The sequence below is a fragment of the Dreissena polymorpha genome, chromosome 2 (genome assembly GCF_020536995.1).
Source record: "Dreissena polymorpha isolate Duluth1 chromosome 2, UMN_Dpol_1.0, whole genome shotgun sequence".
Taxonomy (NCBI): domain Eukaryota; kingdom Metazoa; phylum Mollusca; class Bivalvia; order Myida; family Dreissenidae; genus Dreissena; species Dreissena polymorpha.
Genome location: NC_068356.1, coordinates 105,224,056 through 105,242,616, shown reverse-complemented (window position 1 = coordinate 105,242,616; position 18,561 = coordinate 105,224,056). Strand labels below are relative to the sequence as shown.

Here is an 18,561-nt window from a genome sequence, read left to right as displayed (position 1 = left end):
TGTTGATTGAATAATAAATCGAGTGACTTTATTTTAATGAAATAAGGTTGCAACGTCAAGAAACGTCACTTAATTTAAATACCCTTCCGGATGTATCATGACTTAAACGTAAATATTAATTGTCTCTGCCAGAAGAAAAGCATGTGAGGCTAAATATCTCACACCTGTTTTCATCTTATACCATGATTTAATAAAGTCGTCAAGGAAATTTGTTTGGAAACTTGCTAAACGCTCGATTACTAAAACAAAACCTGAAATTAATTTGATGAAATGAGGTTTCAATTTCAAGTGACGTCACGCGATGTAAATAACTTTCCAGTTGTATCATGACGTTAATACGGAATATTAGGCTTGTCAATTGTTCCATGTGTTTGTATCAGTCGAGTGGCTTGTGTGATGACGTATATCACGAGAGGCGGGCGCCTCGAGTGTGATACGAAATAGCGCAAACCACGAGACTGATACAAACACTTTTAACAATTGACTTGCGTAATATTCCTTTTATTATAAACAACTTTGAATCATTTAAGTTAAAAAAATGAGTTTAAGCGTTCATAATTAACCAATAATGCTCTTATAGTTTTCTGCATTCAAAGTGGCGTCATTAAAAGTAGTCCGGCTAGTATGGTAATACGGAATTGGAAAACTAGCGAGTAGCATAATACGGGATTAATTTATGTGCAGTTGTATTTTACCGATTGATACAACTTGTATTTTTGGAAAACATTCAGCAGGTATATAATAAATGTAAATATTTCTGTTTCTGCAAGTTGCAAAGGATGTGAGAAAAAGACCTTAAATGTGTTGTCATTTTATACCATGATTTAAAAGAGTCGTCCATGAAATATGTTTTTAATTTGCTAAAGGCTCGATTATTAACACAATACCTGAACTTACTAAATTAATTATGGTATGAAAGTTCAAGACGTGTCATAACCTCTATTTCATTGTGCCATTAAAAGTAATAAGCCGTGTAAATAATTATTAATTAAGGATTCTCAAAAAGATACATAAACAAAAGCAGGAAGGAAAAATTTACATTTATTTTTGACGCATATTAATAAAATGATATACGACAATTATGAAGAATATGTGTCGTTAGTATAATTTGATGGATATAACGTTTAAAAATTGTATGTCCGCTTTTATTTATTTATTTACGAATCCTAATTGACAACTTCATTTATAACGCTAACAAAGATAAAACATGTGTATAGGTATTGACTATTTCAAACATAAAAAATACAACAAAATCAAAGTCTGATTATATGCATGTTCACAAACAAAAATTAAACATATTCGACTTTGCATTTCACAAAATTAGCAAAAAAAAAACACTCTTGGATACACTTAATGTTAAACTACATTATTGTTAAGGCATTTAAGCCACACACACAAATAACATCCACGTGTTACAACTGCATGCCAGTATTGTAGTAACTTTGACCTCGTTGTGGCAGCCCATCATATCGGTTTCTATCGGCCTCTGTCTCACGGCGATTTCTGTGAATTTAAAACAATAATTATGTATCATAGACAAACCATGCACCATAAATTAGAAGTAATAAATTGCTATATTCATAAACAATGTAAATACTACTCGGCTTAATTATAATGCACTCGAAATGCGAAGATTGTTTCCGGCAGAAGTATAATAATCTAATAATGATGAATGTATCAGGTAATGATTCTTATACGCACACACATCTAATTATTAGACTGTTGTGCAACTTTGTTAGATGAATTACTTAAAATATTCATGTAACTTTCTTTGAGGTAGTTATTTATTACATGACCATCCCTCCCGCAATTAAACCGTAGGTAAATATAGGCTAACCCCACCGTCAGTCTGTCTGTCTGTCCTTCTTTTCGTCAGTCCGTCTGCACAATGTGTTCCTGCCTTTTTTCGAAGAACTACAGACTTCGTATACTTATAAATGGCTTTAACAGGTGAAAACACGATATTATCATGAAACATTGCATAAACACGAGGTATGGGTTTCAAATGTCTTTCAATTTCATCTACTATTCATCTGAATGTCCGTCCGTCCGCAAAAATCGAAAAATATATATCGTAAACCGGATCCTGCGATCCGTCAGCATTTTCTGGAGATTCTTGAAGGAAACCAGGAATATTTATAAACGACCTTGTGGACATTTTGCGAATTTTAGTTGCCATCAGAAATGAAAGGTCGGGACACTACAACTCAAATATATGATAAAACTTAATACTGCAGTAACTAAAACATTGCATTTATTATCATGAACGTTTGTATACACATTTTGTGTGCTTTCTGTCATTCCCTTTTTCTGTTTTCCAATCTGACAGTTTGTTTGTTTGCAAATACAATTAAATTGAATATGGCCATGATACATCATAAAATATTAAAATAAACGAGAGGAATATGACAGGATGACCCTTCATTTATGCAAATGTCAAACACGTTTTTTACCAACATGTGCTTTACAAATTGATTTATTTCATAATTAAATATGGCCAGTAAATAGTTTGAGGACATTTGCACCTAATGCACATGTTGTTGTTTTTTAAACGGCAAAATACTCCTGTTTTCAATGCATACTATCCGAGCCTTTTTGTCAATAATTTTATATGGCTTTTTTTACGAAATGCCATTTGTTTACACAAAACGCTGTTTACCACAAGTAATATTTTCTTCTGTATGTAAACGCATCTCGTTAAATGCAAATGTATTACCTCTCATACAGAGAGCTTGGCCTGACGTCTGCAGCTAGACTCTGTTGAAAGGCAAGCTGGGACCCAGACAATTTTGCGCGAGGGATCTTGTACACATCTGACTTGTCATCCTTGAACACGGACATTTCCCGTGCGGAGATGTCTTGGTACGTGTTGTCATGCACCTTTGGTTCAAGATGGTCCATCTCCAGTGGCTGCTTGGCTTTCTTTTTGCACACAATGATCACCAGCACGACAATGATCAGGAACAAAACACCACCAACCGCAGCCGAAACTATTAAGAGCATTTTTGAGTCGGCATCTGTGAGCAAATATAAATAATAGATAACATCGAATATAATAATGCAGCCCCTCTTATACAAATTAAGCGCATTATACTTTTATTTAGAGAACAAAATAATTGTTAGTTACAACAATCATTTAGAGAAGAAATTAACTGTTTGTTACAACAAGTATACATACTTTTAACAAGCATTCGAAAAGTTAACATTAAAATAGAACAAACAAGACTCTTGCCAAGCAATAAAAGTCTCCTACCGGTAAGACTCCACCATTTTCAGCAATATTTCTAGTCTATTTGTTGCCATAGCAACCAGAATTCTTGACGTAGGAACAAAATGAAATGACGTGCATAATCTCCATATTGCCATCTGTCTATGTTTCAAGTTTCATAAAAAAATATAAACTTTAAAAGTTATCACAGGATCCAGAAACGTGTTACAGACTTACAGACACACTTAGCGCAAACCATAAGTCCCCTCTGGTTTTACCGGTAGGGGACTAATGAAAAACTTACCCTGTGTAATTTTCTTTTTACTGAAATTAAAAAAAGAATTGCTTGAGTACCGCGTGAAAATATAAATGTTTCAAAAAACCTTCTTGACTTAAACACATACTATTTTAAAAATTCAATATAAATGGTAAGCTACATCACAGGACACACTATGGACCTGATAACAATGCCTTCGCAACATTTGTAGAATAGTTAATCAAACAATATATATTATGGTTATTGTTAAGGAAAACATACCAAAAGTTCTAAGATATAATTCTTAAGGATAAATGTCATGGTGTTAAATACGGTTCAGCTTTACAAAATAAAAAATATCAGTTTGTCTATGTACTTACACACAACGAACGACCGTAGCGTCTACCTCACATTGTTCGTCATCGTTACATGGATGGATACTAGTATATACACGGCATTTTGCAGACTTCTTCTCTTCCGAATTGTCGTGTACGGGAGCTTGCCAAAGAAATTTTAAGCAAGATTATTTTGATAAGTTCGTTACAATTCAGATACTCGTGCCATAGTATATATTTAAAATGGAATATGTCTTCCTGTGTAGAACAAATGATCAACGGCTTTCATGTGGCTAACACGTAAAAGGTAGAATAACCTCTTTGAGGAAGCGCACTCGTAATGGGCACCTTTCCAAATATAATCTTATGTATTATTTTCTTAATCAGCATCATTTCACAAAACTACATGCAAATGTTTAGGTAGGCTTTCAATGCTTAAAAAAAATATACTGATTTTTTTTTAATACCACCCCACGCTCGGCTTTTGTCCAGTTTATTTGCAACCCTGTTGTATATGAAAATTCCATAATTCATCCAGATTTCCAAATATGGGCATGCAGTTGGTGTGTACAGATGATGTAAATGTGTTTAAAGTTTAAACAAGATGAAATAAGTATTCTTTTACAGACATTTAGTTTTTATAACTTGTTATCTATGGAAGAGCGCTATGAAATGTAAGTGGTTTCAGCCACGTAAAAATTGGGTTGGTTAAAAACAAAGTGTCATAAAATTCAAAATAGTATCATTTAAGTAATATTTTGATCTTAGTTTTTATAGATACACTATATACAGCGAAAATACCAAGAAATATACTGATTTTCCGTTTACTTTTTGAAATAATAATAAAAATGCAACATGCATGATTCGTATTTTCAGTAGTAAATCACCCAATTTAGTCATGAGGTTGTTTTAATTTTTAAAATTGAAGAATGTGCATAAAAATTGCAACATATTTAACAATAAAAATAGCTTAAATGCTATAATAAATAAAATTACGTTAGAAACGAAATAAAACGCGTCGCAAAAAGTATGCGTTGTCGGCAGGATTCGCACCTGCGCGGGAAGATCCCAAAATATTTTTTGTTTATCGCCTTAACCACTCGGCCACGACAACTTCACATTAGTACCTGCTTAAATTAGATATTCATAAGTAAACAAATAAAAAGGCTCTTCAATCTTCGAAGAAATCGTGGGAAATCATTACGGGTGAGTTAAATAATATACACGTGCAATTCAACTTTATTGCATATATGCATACGCATAAAAACACCTTGGTAATAGTGGATGTAGTATTGTTGTTAAACCTTTAACATTCATATACGCATTTGTTTTATGATGTTGTTTTTGTTGTTTTTTTTAAACTCCAAAATTTTATTTTCAATATATAGTATTACATACATACATGTTTTATATGTAGCAGTTCATGTACATGTACTTAAAGTGAGTATATAAACAAAGTTGTGTTCAAAACATTCATACACAACACATATTTAAAAAATAAAACACTTCAAAGTAGCTGTTTAACATACTTACTAAAAATAATTTTACATGAACGTACGTGATTATTCTTTCAATATTATATTGCACATTTGTTTATGAAAGATAACTTAAGTGTTAAATGGCATTATGTATGACTCTCTGATTATGCAGATTTAACAAAATACAGAATTGATAAAGGAAGTTTTCAATACGTTATATGTTAAAAACTAAAACAAATATAATATTAAATCATAAACACAATGATGTGATGCAATCAGAGATGAAGAGATCAAAAGCAAAAATTAAAGTAACATTCCTACTCAAAATCAAAGAAAATTTCGTACAATATTTCGTAAAATAAACTTAACCAATAAAATAAAAATCAGTGTTCCTTATGGCAATTGCCGAAATTTCAACGCCAGATGTGGTATGGTAAAATAGATGTTTGCAGATACAAAATGCTCCTTTTAATTATTGTTTTGCATATTTAACTCCATTTTAATTTCCAGCAACGATATCTATTCATACGACACATGAACACTAATGTGGTGTGTCGTATGGATAGATATATTCGCTGGAAATTAAAATGGAATTGTGGCACAAAAAAATAAAAACGAGCATTTTGTATCTGTAAAAATCTATGTAATCAGACCACATTTAGCGTTGAAATTGTGGCTATTGCTATAAGGAATCCTGATTGTTTAGGTGTTAACTTTATTTTGCGAAATGCTAAACGAAATTTTCGTTGATTTTGAGCGTTATAGAGGCTTTATAAATGCAAAAAACTAAGGTTATCTATATGATGCTTTTAATTTTGTGTTTAAAAAAATAAATAAGAAAAAGAAAAGACATTTTCCAATGTATATATATACGACCAAGGTTGTATAAATTTTACTAACAGATGTAAGGCATAGAGAGAAAACTTAACAGGTGTATTTAATGATATAGTATTTTTCAGTGTGTACAGATAAACAATGTTGTATAAATGATGTATACATTGTAATAACAGATGCAACTACAACAATCCTCACGTTTAATTTCTAAGTCTTCGATAACATGGTATTAAAAAGTTCCTATTCAGTCTCAAAGGATTCTTAATTAGTTTTTGAAATTGAAATTTTTTCAAGTTATCATATTCATAGTTTAGGTATTTCTTGGCTCCTGCTATGCTTGGAATGATTTTATTCGTTAAACACTTGTATAAGTGTAGCTTTAAAAATAAAATTACATTATTTATGGTACTAGCAGACTTTGTTAAATATCCAAGAAAGAAAGTTGTCTTATCAATGAAAGGAAAAGATTGTCCTGGTAACATTTCGTCAATAATTGTTTTAGATATCTGGCATTCCCAGAATAAATGTTTTAAAGTTTCATCACTTTGTTTGCAAAAAGAACATAATGGATCGTCAGTAATTTTCATTTTGTTTTATGATGTTAACAACTTAATAACCAATGAGTGTAAAAACTAAAAATCGAAATTAATGCGTTATTGTTTCAGATACTAATAATTTACCTTTATCTTTACCGATGAAAGCATTGGTGACGTTGTATGTTTTACTATAAATTACAAGGCCGTTCTCGGCCAATTTCACTACCGCATGTGTCACATCGCTCAAAATTTGTTCTCGCTTTTGATATACAACAAAGTGGTCCACGTATAGACTTCCTGTTCTGGGAAAACAAACAAATTATTAATTGTTAAATGAAATTAACATAAATATACAGAATTTGATTATTTTGATTAATATTTAGATGACATTCACACTACATGTATTATACGTAACTGGATTATCGTGATTGATATTTAAATTACTATCACTATATCGCATTTAACTTATTTATCTTTTTACAAAATACAAAAAAACTCTATTTTGTGTAAATGACTAACCGTTTTCTATTGATATTGGGTAGATAACTTTAAAACAAAAGATAAACTTAATAAATACCTTATATCTCGAATTATTACTTTTGAAAGCCAATGCCCTAGTTCGTCTTTGTAGAACTTGGTCAACTACATTATGACAGCACATTAATATCAACAGAGATTTTATAGTAAAAAGGGTCATTTTAACCATAAATGTTCTTAGGAATAAAACCATATACATTATTAAAAAAACAAAACAACAGAAAAAAACAAAATAAATTGCATATAGTTGGGGTTATAATAAAGATAAATATGTGTGTGTTTGTTAAAGGAAATTATTTTTTAATCCTAGTATAGTCCTTTTTTTCTTTCATTTGTTTGTGAGAATTTGAATGTATATATCGTAATTGTTTAAGTATATGAATTTGTAAATTGGAATGAAATGAATGTTTATTCTGCTAAAATAATGTTGATAAAATATAAAAAGATTAAGTCTGGTCAAATATTAATGATAAGCGTTCATTATAATTATGGAAATATATTAGTACAGGGTGGGCTAGAGGTTTTATTATATATTATAACTGTTTTAACATAAAAACAATATTCGAAGACTACCAAGCGTTATTTTAAGGAGTCAATTGCAATGATGACTAACGTGCATTGATTTATACTTTGCTTACAAATTGTACAAAATATTTTACGAGTTCCGTGTTAAGATGTTATTTTAAATACGACTTATACATGGACTTATGATAAAGCATACAGAAAAGAAAACTAATTATAACAAAATCTAGAAAAATCTTCAACATTAAATTAATCAATATTATTCTAATATTTAACATGTACGTAAGATGTTTTCGCGTATATTAAAATATTAAGATAAGTTGTTTTGACAATTGAAGGTTACGAGTGCTAAATAAGAACTTTAACATGGCAACCTCTTCAAAGTTGATGCAATTACTTACCGATGTTTTAAGTTCTTTTGCATACTGATCGTAAGTGTCGGACGTATTTAAGGATTTGTGCAGAGGTAATGAGTATCCCAACTTTATTTCCACTTGCAAGACCCCATGGGCGTCATCAGACACTGTACATAAAATACATAGAGTGGCAGTATTACACCATGAAAACATCAGATAACCGCGATCATCTTAGCAATTTGCCCTTTGTTCAAATATGAAATATTTGACAAAGCCCACGAATTAGAAACATGCAGTAAAGAATGTTAAATTTCTTACAAGCGTTTTCGTCCGGCACAATGATTGCATGGGTATTTTCTGCAAAGAAATATATTAAACAAACATCAAACAACTAGTTAATTTACATTATAATTATTGGCACAAGTAAGTGACAAATATTTTCGAGTACATTTGAGTATACGATATACGCTCACAAGCAAATAATAATAATAAATTATGATAATAAGCATTCGCACGTTTAAAAACAGTTGAGCGAAGCTAAACAATTCCTTGAAAGGCCAAAATTAAGTTAGTTAATAAATAACATATGATTTCGTGTTGTAAATAACACATCTTTATAATAAAAGCACATTTACAAATCAATAAATAGCATATCATCTAGCATTCAAGCATAATTATGCGTGTTCAAATGCAAAACCTAATAAAATGTTACATAGCCGAAACCCGTTCTCGGTTTGATAATTAACATACATGATTGAGTGTGTACTTATGTGACTCATATAATTATTTAGTGCATTGTAGATGATCTGGTTTGGTTTCAATTTAAATGTAAACAAAAATAGCAAAAATTAAATATCGCTGTTCTTGTCACTGTTTTGTTAAATAGTGGTTTCAAGCGTCGCATCTTTCGGCATATTTTTCACGCTATAATGGCAGCCGCATGCCGGTTAAGACAATTTTAAGTTCAATATTTTGATAAATAACACAATAAGGTTGTTAAGCTGTTGTTGTTTTTAAGGTTATGGCCTAATCTATCGAACAATATTTGTCTCTATATCTGACTTGATTTTTCATCGTGAACGTTGGCATCAAACATTGCATCTTTTATGTAAAAACTTAACGCGGAATTTAGTTGCAAATGTGTACCATAAAGAAGCTGCTCATTCATTTGTATTACACGACCCACAACCTTGTTTGGATGCTTTTCGTAAGAAAATTCTATAGAATGACTACAATGAAAGAATGACTACAATGAAACATCCATACCGACACATGTGTTTGGGGTAGTTTCACTTTCGATGTAACCTCGAATGCATGAACACCGCGTTACACCTTCCCAGACTTCGCAAAGAGAGTTCTTCTTCTTGCTACACGTCATAGGCGATGTACATCCTGAGTGGATCGAAGAAACAATTTTGCGTACAAAATTATCAAGTAAAGTATTAATAGGATAAAATAGTAGTAAATTTTTAGGATAATAAGTAAAATATAATTGTGTTTTGTTATTGGTTTCATAGTCAGGGTGTTTGTATCCAATATTAAAATAATACAAAGATGTACCTTCGTTGTTAACAATTGATACATTCAACACGTGTACTGTCTGATCAAAGATCACCAGCGGCCTGTCCGAATGACGAGTCAACGCGTCATAAACATTGACAGTATTATGCTCATTTTGTACGTAAACCACCCAATGTTCTACGATTAAACTTCCGATTCTAAAACCAAACATGCATCTTCAATAGAAAATAACTAGTATTATCTTCAAAAGAAAAGAACTATTATTAAATTTGTTAATAGCTTCATCACTCTGTAATTAAAATTAACAAGCATATATATATTAAACGACCACATATGTTTATAATTCATTAAAATAATCAAACGAAATTTTTTTATCAAAGGATGATATGTTGCGTTATAAATAAATTGTTTGCGTATAATATAGCGCTCCATAACTTCAGTGTGTATCAAGGAAATTACAAGAGATACAGACAGTGGCAGTGGAATTTAACTATCAACCAAATGCATGAAAAAGAAAATGCTTCGTTATGTGATATAAAAAGAATGACTTTCATATGAAAACTCAAGAAACCCTATCAGAAAAGAAAATATTGTTACCTCCCACTAGTGTTAAATGTAAGGCAAGTGACCAATTGCTAATTCAATGCAGAACAAAACATACCATAAACCTATTTAACATAACAACACATGTATGCACACACATGCTTTTAGAAGTAAAAAAACAGCATATCAAACGTTCCTTCGTATGGAAATGTTTACAAATGTACATACATTGGGTTGTTCGTTTTTTTAAGTATTACATTACGTTTAAAGGATGCAAAAAACTGAACAAAATTTGTTTTTGATTTACTCTTTATTTAAGTGTTCTAATCGTTATTTTACATGTAATGGGAATGTATTTGGTGTTTGTATCAAAACAAAGTTTAAATTAAGATCATGCCGTGAATATAGATCTAATGCCAATGATTGGTCTACGTATACGTACTTTATTTCTTTAATAACCACTTTGTAAAACTGTTCTCCAAGAAGGTCTTTATAGTATTCTGTAAGCTAATGAAAGAACAATGGCGTTTAATATTAGACAAAAAACATCATGCAAATGAATTACACCATACATGTATAACAGTCCACTGAATAAGTCAGAGATTTAATTGTTAATGAAAGCATCGCATTTATGTAATATTTCTAGTATGAATGTTATGTCTCTAAACGTGATTTTATTGTAACGTGATTGTAGTAACGATTTGCATAATAAAGGAACATGAATTTTCTTAGTGACCTTACCTTGCTACTAAGTTCAAGTTCGTATCGTTCGTAGGTACTTGATGAATTCAATGTAAAACCTTGCGGTAAAATGTAGTCCAACTTAACTTCAACAACAACATGACTGTATCTTCCATCATAAACTGAGGGTAGAATAATAAAATACTTTTTGACAAATATTAACTTTAGAATGTAAATATCAAGTAACTCGTTTACTTGTTTTATTATTTGAAATATATAAATCTAGTTCTTGTCAAAACAAGTAATTCATCGCTAACCTTCATCCGTAACAGTATTTGTCTCTGAAATTTCTGAAATGAAATATATATTTTAAATACAAATTCACAGGCTTAATTATAATCCATTTCAACCGAAATACAGATCAGTCATGCGAACTAAATAGTGTCTAAGAATGTAATGGTATCTTTGATTTTTGATAAATCTTCAAATCTAGAGAATTCTCAAAGTAACAAAAAATCGGACCTGCACAGTTGCTTGAATCGGATTCATTTTGTTTGTAGCCGCGAGCACATGAACAATGTACTGTGTTGTTCATAATTTCGCAGACAGAATTACGTTTCGTTTTGCAAAATTCATCCTGTTTGCAATCTGTGGATCAAAAGCAAACAGATACAATTCAATGTCTTAAAACCGATGATTAACATGAAGTGCCGACTTTGAACATGAATTTCTATTATTGTTTTAATATCGAACAAGTTGCCATTCCCATTTACACATGCTTCAGTTAGCGGATAAACATTTTCTCTTTTTTCGGGATGTAATTCTGATTTGTCTAGTGCAAGTATGATGACGTATGACACATAAAAATATGCGTATAGAAAACTGTATGGATCCAATTGAAATCCATCGATACACTAACATGTTTTATTTATTGTAATGTAATGAAACATGCTTAAATCGAAGTAAAAGTTAATTGTTTACAGATAATTTACGGAAAAAAGCGCTTTTAGACGCTTTTATTACAACAAAACCATATACATTTTGCCATTATTATGTATGACCTCTGTTGCAAAATAACGTTGCTGCCATATAGATTAATTCAATTATTGAATTGATTATCGATCAAATAAATTAAAATATGCCAATAAGATAGCATAATGGGACGCCTTACATAAGCCATTTACTGATGATACAGTACATACAGAACATTGGTATCAGCACTACTTTAAAAGTGTTTAAGAAGCCTAAGCAAATGTCTTTTTTCTGTTAAAACATAAATAAAGATCACAGGGAACACAAATACATATCGGTTTAAAAGAAGCTATAATGTTCAATTAACATGTGTTATTTACCATCTCCAACACTCTCTCGGGCAGGAATAAATATGATACAGCTGAAGCAAGCAACTGAGAGATGTTATAAAAGTATTGCAACATTGAATGTCGCCTATTGACATTTGAGCTAGACAAACGACGATCAAATCGACCCACGACGCAATACTCGACAATTTAAAAACGAAAAGCAACAATTGAAGACGACACGCGGAATTTGAACATAATCTTGTTAGCTCTTTAACTAGACACAATCATCATTCGCTTCATAATCAACTGACATACCGGTCGACACTCTACAACGATTTTGTGCGTGACATTTGCTTCATATAATGCTGTGCGTCGTTTAAAATGTCGCGCATTGCTTTAAATAACGTTTGTCGTTCTCCGTGGGTGTAAGTCGACAGTCCACAAGTGCACAACATTTGCGCGAAATAATGTTGCTTGTCGTTTAAAATGTCGCGTGTCGTCTTTAAATGTCTCTGTTCGTTAAACATTGTCGAGTTTCATTTCGAGCGTCACTTTTATTGTGGTGTACCTCAAAATCGTGACTGACTATATTCAATATAGCATTGACCGAATACCGTGTAATGCAAATTAGGAATATTATGTAAGCTAAGAATACCGCAATCACAATACGATAAATTAATTCATACCAGGTGTATACGGTGTCCATGATGTTTGGTTTGCGAGAGGATCGCATATCATCTTTTGTGAAATGTGAAAAGTGCCGTTATAGTAGCACTGGCCTTCGATAAAGCAGAACCCATCCTGTTCACGAGTATGGATAATAAATTAAATCGCATGGCTAAAGAATATACGGATTTTGTCAGTGTTGAACTTGCCAAATTGTATGCTAAATGTATTTTACATTGGCTTATACTAGAATACCGTTTATTCATTTATCCAGAAACATTATTAGGGAGGGAAATTCCTATTAACATCTTTTAGTCCTACATTTACGACGACTTATCAGGTTTTCATATATTACAGAATATTACACACAACAAAACACGAATTATTCAATGATGATAAAAAATGGACCAACGAAAAAAAACATACCACATTTGCATATTACCTTCAGTGAAAACGTGTATATCCATTCTGTATCTTTTGCATAACCAAACGTCTGGCATTGCGAGTTATAGATGTAGGCTAATCCTTGTTTGTCGTCCTCGTAGTTTTCACCGTCGTTACTTACGGATACATGGAATCCGACAACAAACCTATTGTCAATCGATCTACGTTGCCGTAATCCATGGAGAGGACATATTGTCTCCACAATTGTTTCGGCCTGCCCAGGAACTTCATGTCTACTTTCATTGTGAGGTGTCCCGTGTATGTCAAACTGAAACATATTATTGCAAAATAGTGAGGATCGATATAACAGACCCAAAAGTGCAATCACACACAATTTGAAATCCAACAATTGAGTAAAGCCTTACATAAAATGTGTTCAATCGGCAAGTCAAGTTAGACGATGTAAATTCTCCACCAAAGACAACAATCTTAGAACAGTCCGTCTTGTTCTGGTCACAAAGCCCATGATCTAATATCCCAGATATAATTGGTGGTTTTTTAAGATCAATGGAACAATCGACCGCGCCGAAACCCGAGTTACATTGACACGTGCCTGAAAAGACATGTTTTATAACAATTAACTTTGCGTATACTTGCATTCATGTTTGCATTCTAAGTATATTACAGAATAAATAGCATTCCTATGACGTTAAAAATGTTTTTTAATTTAAAGATATCACTAATATAGTTTTATGTTACCGTTGACGCAAATACCACTTCCACTGCAATTATTCATGCAAAATCGTTCTTCAATGGTTTCAGAGGTTTTTAAAATTTCTTTCAAAATATTCAATTCTGCGAGCGTCGGTGGAGCGACAGTTGTTATATGTGTTTCTGCTGCCCCTGTGGTTGTTGTGTTTTTGTTCTCCGCTCTTTCAATTAAGTCTTTAATAACAGTACTATTACGCTGGATCTCATTTTGACAAGTTTGCAACATGGACTGCTTTGACATCGCTAACCAGGCTGATGAGTTGGTTATCTAAAACATAACAAGAACATTATCTATTTTCATAAATATATTCTCTTACTTTTATTGCTAACCAAACCTTCTTAACGCTCAAACTTTCTGTTAATCTTTTAATTGTATTTTTATTCATATACATACCTTTATATCCAGCACGCAATTTTCCAAAGACACGTTCGTGTGTGTGTCTGGAATTTTATTACACATGTCCTGTATTGTTTTTAATTGCTGCTCACAATGACTTCGAGCGTCCATACCGTCCGTCCATACGCCTGCGCTTCGCTGAGGTTAATCAATATAAAAATCTTTATAAAGTTCATATTTAATTGTTATACATTAATTGTTTCCCTATCTTTATATTAGTTTAACTCCCAAAAACGTATTACAAAAAGCTACTTACACGATTTCGGACATGGAATCGCTGGTGCAAGACTGGTATCTTTATTACTGGTTTTCTTGATTGTATTGTCGTGGATCTCACTGGACGACTTTCTATCAGCTCACCGCAACTATGGTAACCAGCAAGCGTCCCTCGAGTACATCCTGCGATACTCCTGTCACACGAATATGCGCCGTTTCCTCCGGTCGTTTTCTTGCATGTGCACGTTGGAAAAACCCAAGGCTCAAGATCTTTATGATACGAATCGTTGGTGAACAACGATGCATTTCTTTGCACTTTCCATTCGTTTATAAATTGCGATTCATTGTCAAAATCATCCGCCGAATTACCATTAAGGGATCCACATAACCCTGTACTATTTCCACTTCTATCTTGAATCGACGGATTTACGGAAATGTCCAAAACTCTGCCTCCTTGCGCACCCATAAACGGTGCGCTGTCTATTCGCGCCCTGACTGCAGTGCCGTATGGCAAATAGATCTACAATTCGAAACGAATGCATTATGAGTATTAAAGGATACTTTCAAACAAGGCAAGTGTAATACTCCTATTAAGTAAAACAATTTTAAATGTATGCATTACAAATAAACGTAAACTATTTCGTTTATATAATAGCATAATTTTACCGTGTATGTGTAGTCGTTTTCTTTTTTCACTGTTAACGCCTTATCCCAGCACTGCCTGTAGCCAATGTCGAGGTATCCATTACACACGTTGATGACGTAGACGTCACGTCCAGCCCTTACTGCCACGCCACAGTTACATTTCGCTCGACTTTGGCCATCCGTGCAATTTGCTATTCTATGCTGGACCTGTAGAAAACATCGGTAACAATAACATCAATTACTTCAATAACATAAACGATAATTAACGCGCACTTATAATATAAATTAGTGTTTGAAAAAAGGATTATTCATGATGAAAATTCAGTTTGAAACCCATCTGTTGCATTCGTAACATTTATTTTAACGTTGTGAAGTACTTCTTATTATGACGAAATGAAAGCAAATACAATATCAATTACAAAACCAGGAAGAAAATAAAGTGGTTCCGTTTTTATGTCAAATATGGATAAGGATTATGAGTAGCATCACCTCGACATTTCCATACACTGAGTGCTTGTACAAGATGTAGTCTCCTTCTTCAGCGTGATGTTCATAGGACCTATAATTCATCGGTATAACAATACCTCAAACGTAATTATATCCATTGTCATCCAGAATATAAATGAATACTTTGACAATTAACAACCTATATAAAATTGATTTCTTGCAAAAACAATATTAGTTTTATAGAGCACTGCTTACAGATCTTAGAACATTCTTGGAAAGTTAGGATGTTACAAAGCATGGCTCTGGTTTTAAATGTACCAGCTTAGAAGTGATCTACGGCAATAGCATTTATAAAATGAATATCGTATTTTACTGACCATAAAAAATGCACATACCTGCCATCAAATGTATACATATGTGGATCATTTCGGGCTGTACATAGTTTTCCTCGCCATTGTCGATCCATCTCTGGAAGTACTTCAACCTAAACGGAAATTAGTCGACACATGTTTTCTTTGCATAGTCCCTCTTGTGAAAATATTTGAACTTAGATTAAAAAGTATATTTATAGTTTGGTACAATGAGAATATAATTAGTTAAATTGATAAAGGTGTGTGCTTTGGACATTTTATTGAGAAAAATGAAGAGAGAACAAAGAATATGGTCACGTTTACCTCTATTGCAGGCAGTTTGTAAGGGACTGAAAAAAAGGCGACTCCTCTAGTTCTGGGTATTTGTAAGAACAGAGTGAACTTCCCGGCAACGCCGTACTGTCCTGTTTCCGCAGCACTGACGCTCACAGTTATCGTCCTGTCAAATGACGTGTCGTTAACTGCCACTGAACATCCGCCTGGGAAGTTGCCTTCAGCATCTGAACAGTTTTGAAGACGTATTATCAATAGTTCTTTATTTCATATCATAAAGTTATGTTAACGAGGTAGGCTTGGTTCAATTTTAATGTCAATATACGTTAATATCATTAAATGAACGTTTACTATGAAGCAATTTTAATGCCACGCGCACGACTGCTATTTTTGTAGATAATAACATTAGAAACATACACAAGATTACCTTTATTAATTTTAGTGAAATTTACAATAATGTAAGACGCGTGCATAACGACGTTTAACACGCTTATGATATCTTCGTGAATAATATTATATTTTATTCATAATGTATCAAATGTGTACCCAAAATAAATTTCTATTTTTACAAATAATAAATAAATAAATAATTTATTTAAAGAATTATGAAGAAAGTTGTCTTCGTTGACAATTTCAACGGGTGCGGGAAATCTGTAGGTGAACTAAATTCGTAAGGAATTTAAAGTAGATTATATATCAAGTATCGAAAACGAGATATCAGCATAACAGATTTTGTTGAAGTAGTTCATTTTTGTACGTGTAAGCTTTTCACTACAGATATTTGTAAAACACATATGTGTTGGCATGGCATGCATTTTATGACTTTTATCAATTAAAAAATAAATTTTACATTTTATGTATACATGTATACATATCTAACGACAAAGGGGGAATTTGCAAAGTTTAAATAACTGTCTAGATTCAGAACAAAATTATTCAGAACCGGTTAAAAACTTACTGGGGCAAGTTCCATAATCTGGTGTGAAGTAGTCAATATTGACCCCACATGCGATGTTGTTGGAAGGTCTCACATTGTCGCACACTATCGGAACTGTTAATTGCATTTCCACAGACTTATACTCTCCTCGACGCAAGGAAATGCGAGGGGTTAACACTGTGATACCCAGGAAAAATGGATCCGACATCAACGACAACTGGCCCGGCTGACTGTTGGGTTCGTTGAATGCACGAACAGCGCATGAAATCTATACAAAATATTATCTTTTAAAACATGTGTGCTTCTAATCGGGTCATATTTAAATGCCAATGAATAACCTATTTATAACGTTTCATGCCATGTATTAAACAAAAACAAATGCATCAGAGTGAGTTTGATATTTTAGATGAAATCAAAACATTTGCGTAGGAAATTCAATATCATTCAACTTACATTTGTGCCCATGCCGATATTCATATCTTCTAGATCCATGTGCATCAGATAACACGGTGACATGTCGGTCTTGTTGCAGTATTGTTTTGTGATTACATGCTCTGAATTTCCTATGATGCGCCACTCTACTTGGTAGTAGAGATTTTCGGATTGGTCTGGGTCAAACTTGCATTTAAACCAGATTGATGTTTTATTGTTGTCTTTAACAACACCAACCTCGTTCGCAACAAACGACGGAGGAGGAACTAGTATAAGAAAATAAGGCAAATTTAAATTAGTGTGAAAATAACAATATCTTTGTTTGAACATGTTATATTAGCATTTGTCTTGAATAAATATAAGGTGTGAACTAAGAAGAAAATAGATCTGTAGAAATAGACACTAATTTTGACTTTGGATAAATATCTTTATCTTTAGTTTAATGTAGTCTTAAAGGTAGCTCAATATTTTGAGACCATAGAAAAATGCATCTACATAATTACTTACCTATTTGCACTACAAAGCCCTATCTTCATTTTTGCTATTCTTTTTCTAACACACGCAAAATTTTAGGTTGATCCGATAATAAAGAAATGCATCACAAAAAAACTCAATAACGATACACAATAGTCTGGCTTGTATTTTTGTACTTCAATGCCGAAGGGCAAAAGTTTTCTTAAAATGATTGTATGTGCAGTCAGAGCCCGAAAGCGGGTTTTCGTATTGTATCTATTGTTGTAAGCTTTTGTACTCGCAAAATAATGTATCGCTTTAAAATCGCAGACAAAAACTGTGCTAATATCTATCCCGCGTTTACCACAAAAATGCAGTCAATAAAATAATACTTTAACATTATTTTTTTTCTATACAAGTTGACCCAGAAAATCCAGTACTGGTTTTCTTAAAAGTGGGTT

General features: G+C 32.5%; 1 protein-coding gene across 1 annotated transcript in view; it reads right to left on the bottom strand.

Annotated features, from left to right (window-relative positions):
- Window positions 1–1,028: 1,028 nt before the first annotated feature.
- LOC127868369 (uncharacterized) overlaps window positions 1,029–18,561 on the bottom strand; it is a 33,645-nt gene continuing 16,112 nt past the window's right edge. Inside the window, exons 22-47 of the mRNA XM_052410085.1 lie at window positions 17,669–17,913; window positions 17,237–17,483; window positions 16,309–16,505; window positions 16,030–16,118; window positions 15,677–15,746; window positions 15,209–15,394; window positions 14,583–15,062; window positions 14,324–14,464; window positions 13,918–14,197; window positions 13,584–13,771; window positions 13,217–13,486; window positions 12,795–12,909; window positions 11,330–11,455; window positions 11,125–11,157; window positions 10,868–10,989; window positions 10,569–10,633; window positions 9,623–9,780; window positions 9,329–9,454; window positions 8,381–8,419; window positions 8,108–8,229; window positions 7,225–7,289; window positions 6,792–6,949; window positions 3,845–3,962; window positions 3,513–3,532; window positions 2,717–3,017; window positions 1,029–1,503 (exon numbers count right to left, since the gene is read on the bottom strand). Coding sequence (XP_052266045.1) covers window positions 1,413–1,503; window positions 2,717–3,017; window positions 3,513–3,532; window positions 3,845–3,962; window positions 6,792–6,949; window positions 7,225–7,289; window positions 8,108–8,229; window positions 8,381–8,419; window positions 9,329–9,454; window positions 9,623–9,780; window positions 10,569–10,633; window positions 10,868–10,989; window positions 11,125–11,157; window positions 11,330–11,455; window positions 12,795–12,909; window positions 13,217–13,486; window positions 13,584–13,771; window positions 13,918–14,197; window positions 14,324–14,464; window positions 14,583–15,062; window positions 15,209–15,394; window positions 15,677–15,746; window positions 16,030–16,118; window positions 16,309–16,505; window positions 17,237–17,483; window positions 17,669–17,913 — 4,052 coding nt within the window. The 3' untranslated portion in view covers window positions 1,029–1,412. The remainder of the gene's footprint in view (window positions 1,504–2,716; window positions 3,018–3,512; window positions 3,533–3,844; window positions 3,963–6,791; window positions 6,950–7,224; window positions 7,290–8,107; window positions 8,230–8,380; window positions 8,420–9,328; window positions 9,455–9,622; window positions 9,781–10,568; window positions 10,634–10,867; window positions 10,990–11,124; window positions 11,158–11,329; window positions 11,456–12,794; window positions 12,910–13,216; window positions 13,487–13,583; window positions 13,772–13,917; window positions 14,198–14,323; window positions 14,465–14,582; window positions 15,063–15,208; window positions 15,395–15,676; window positions 15,747–16,029; window positions 16,119–16,308; window positions 16,506–17,236; window positions 17,484–17,668; window positions 17,914–18,561) is intronic.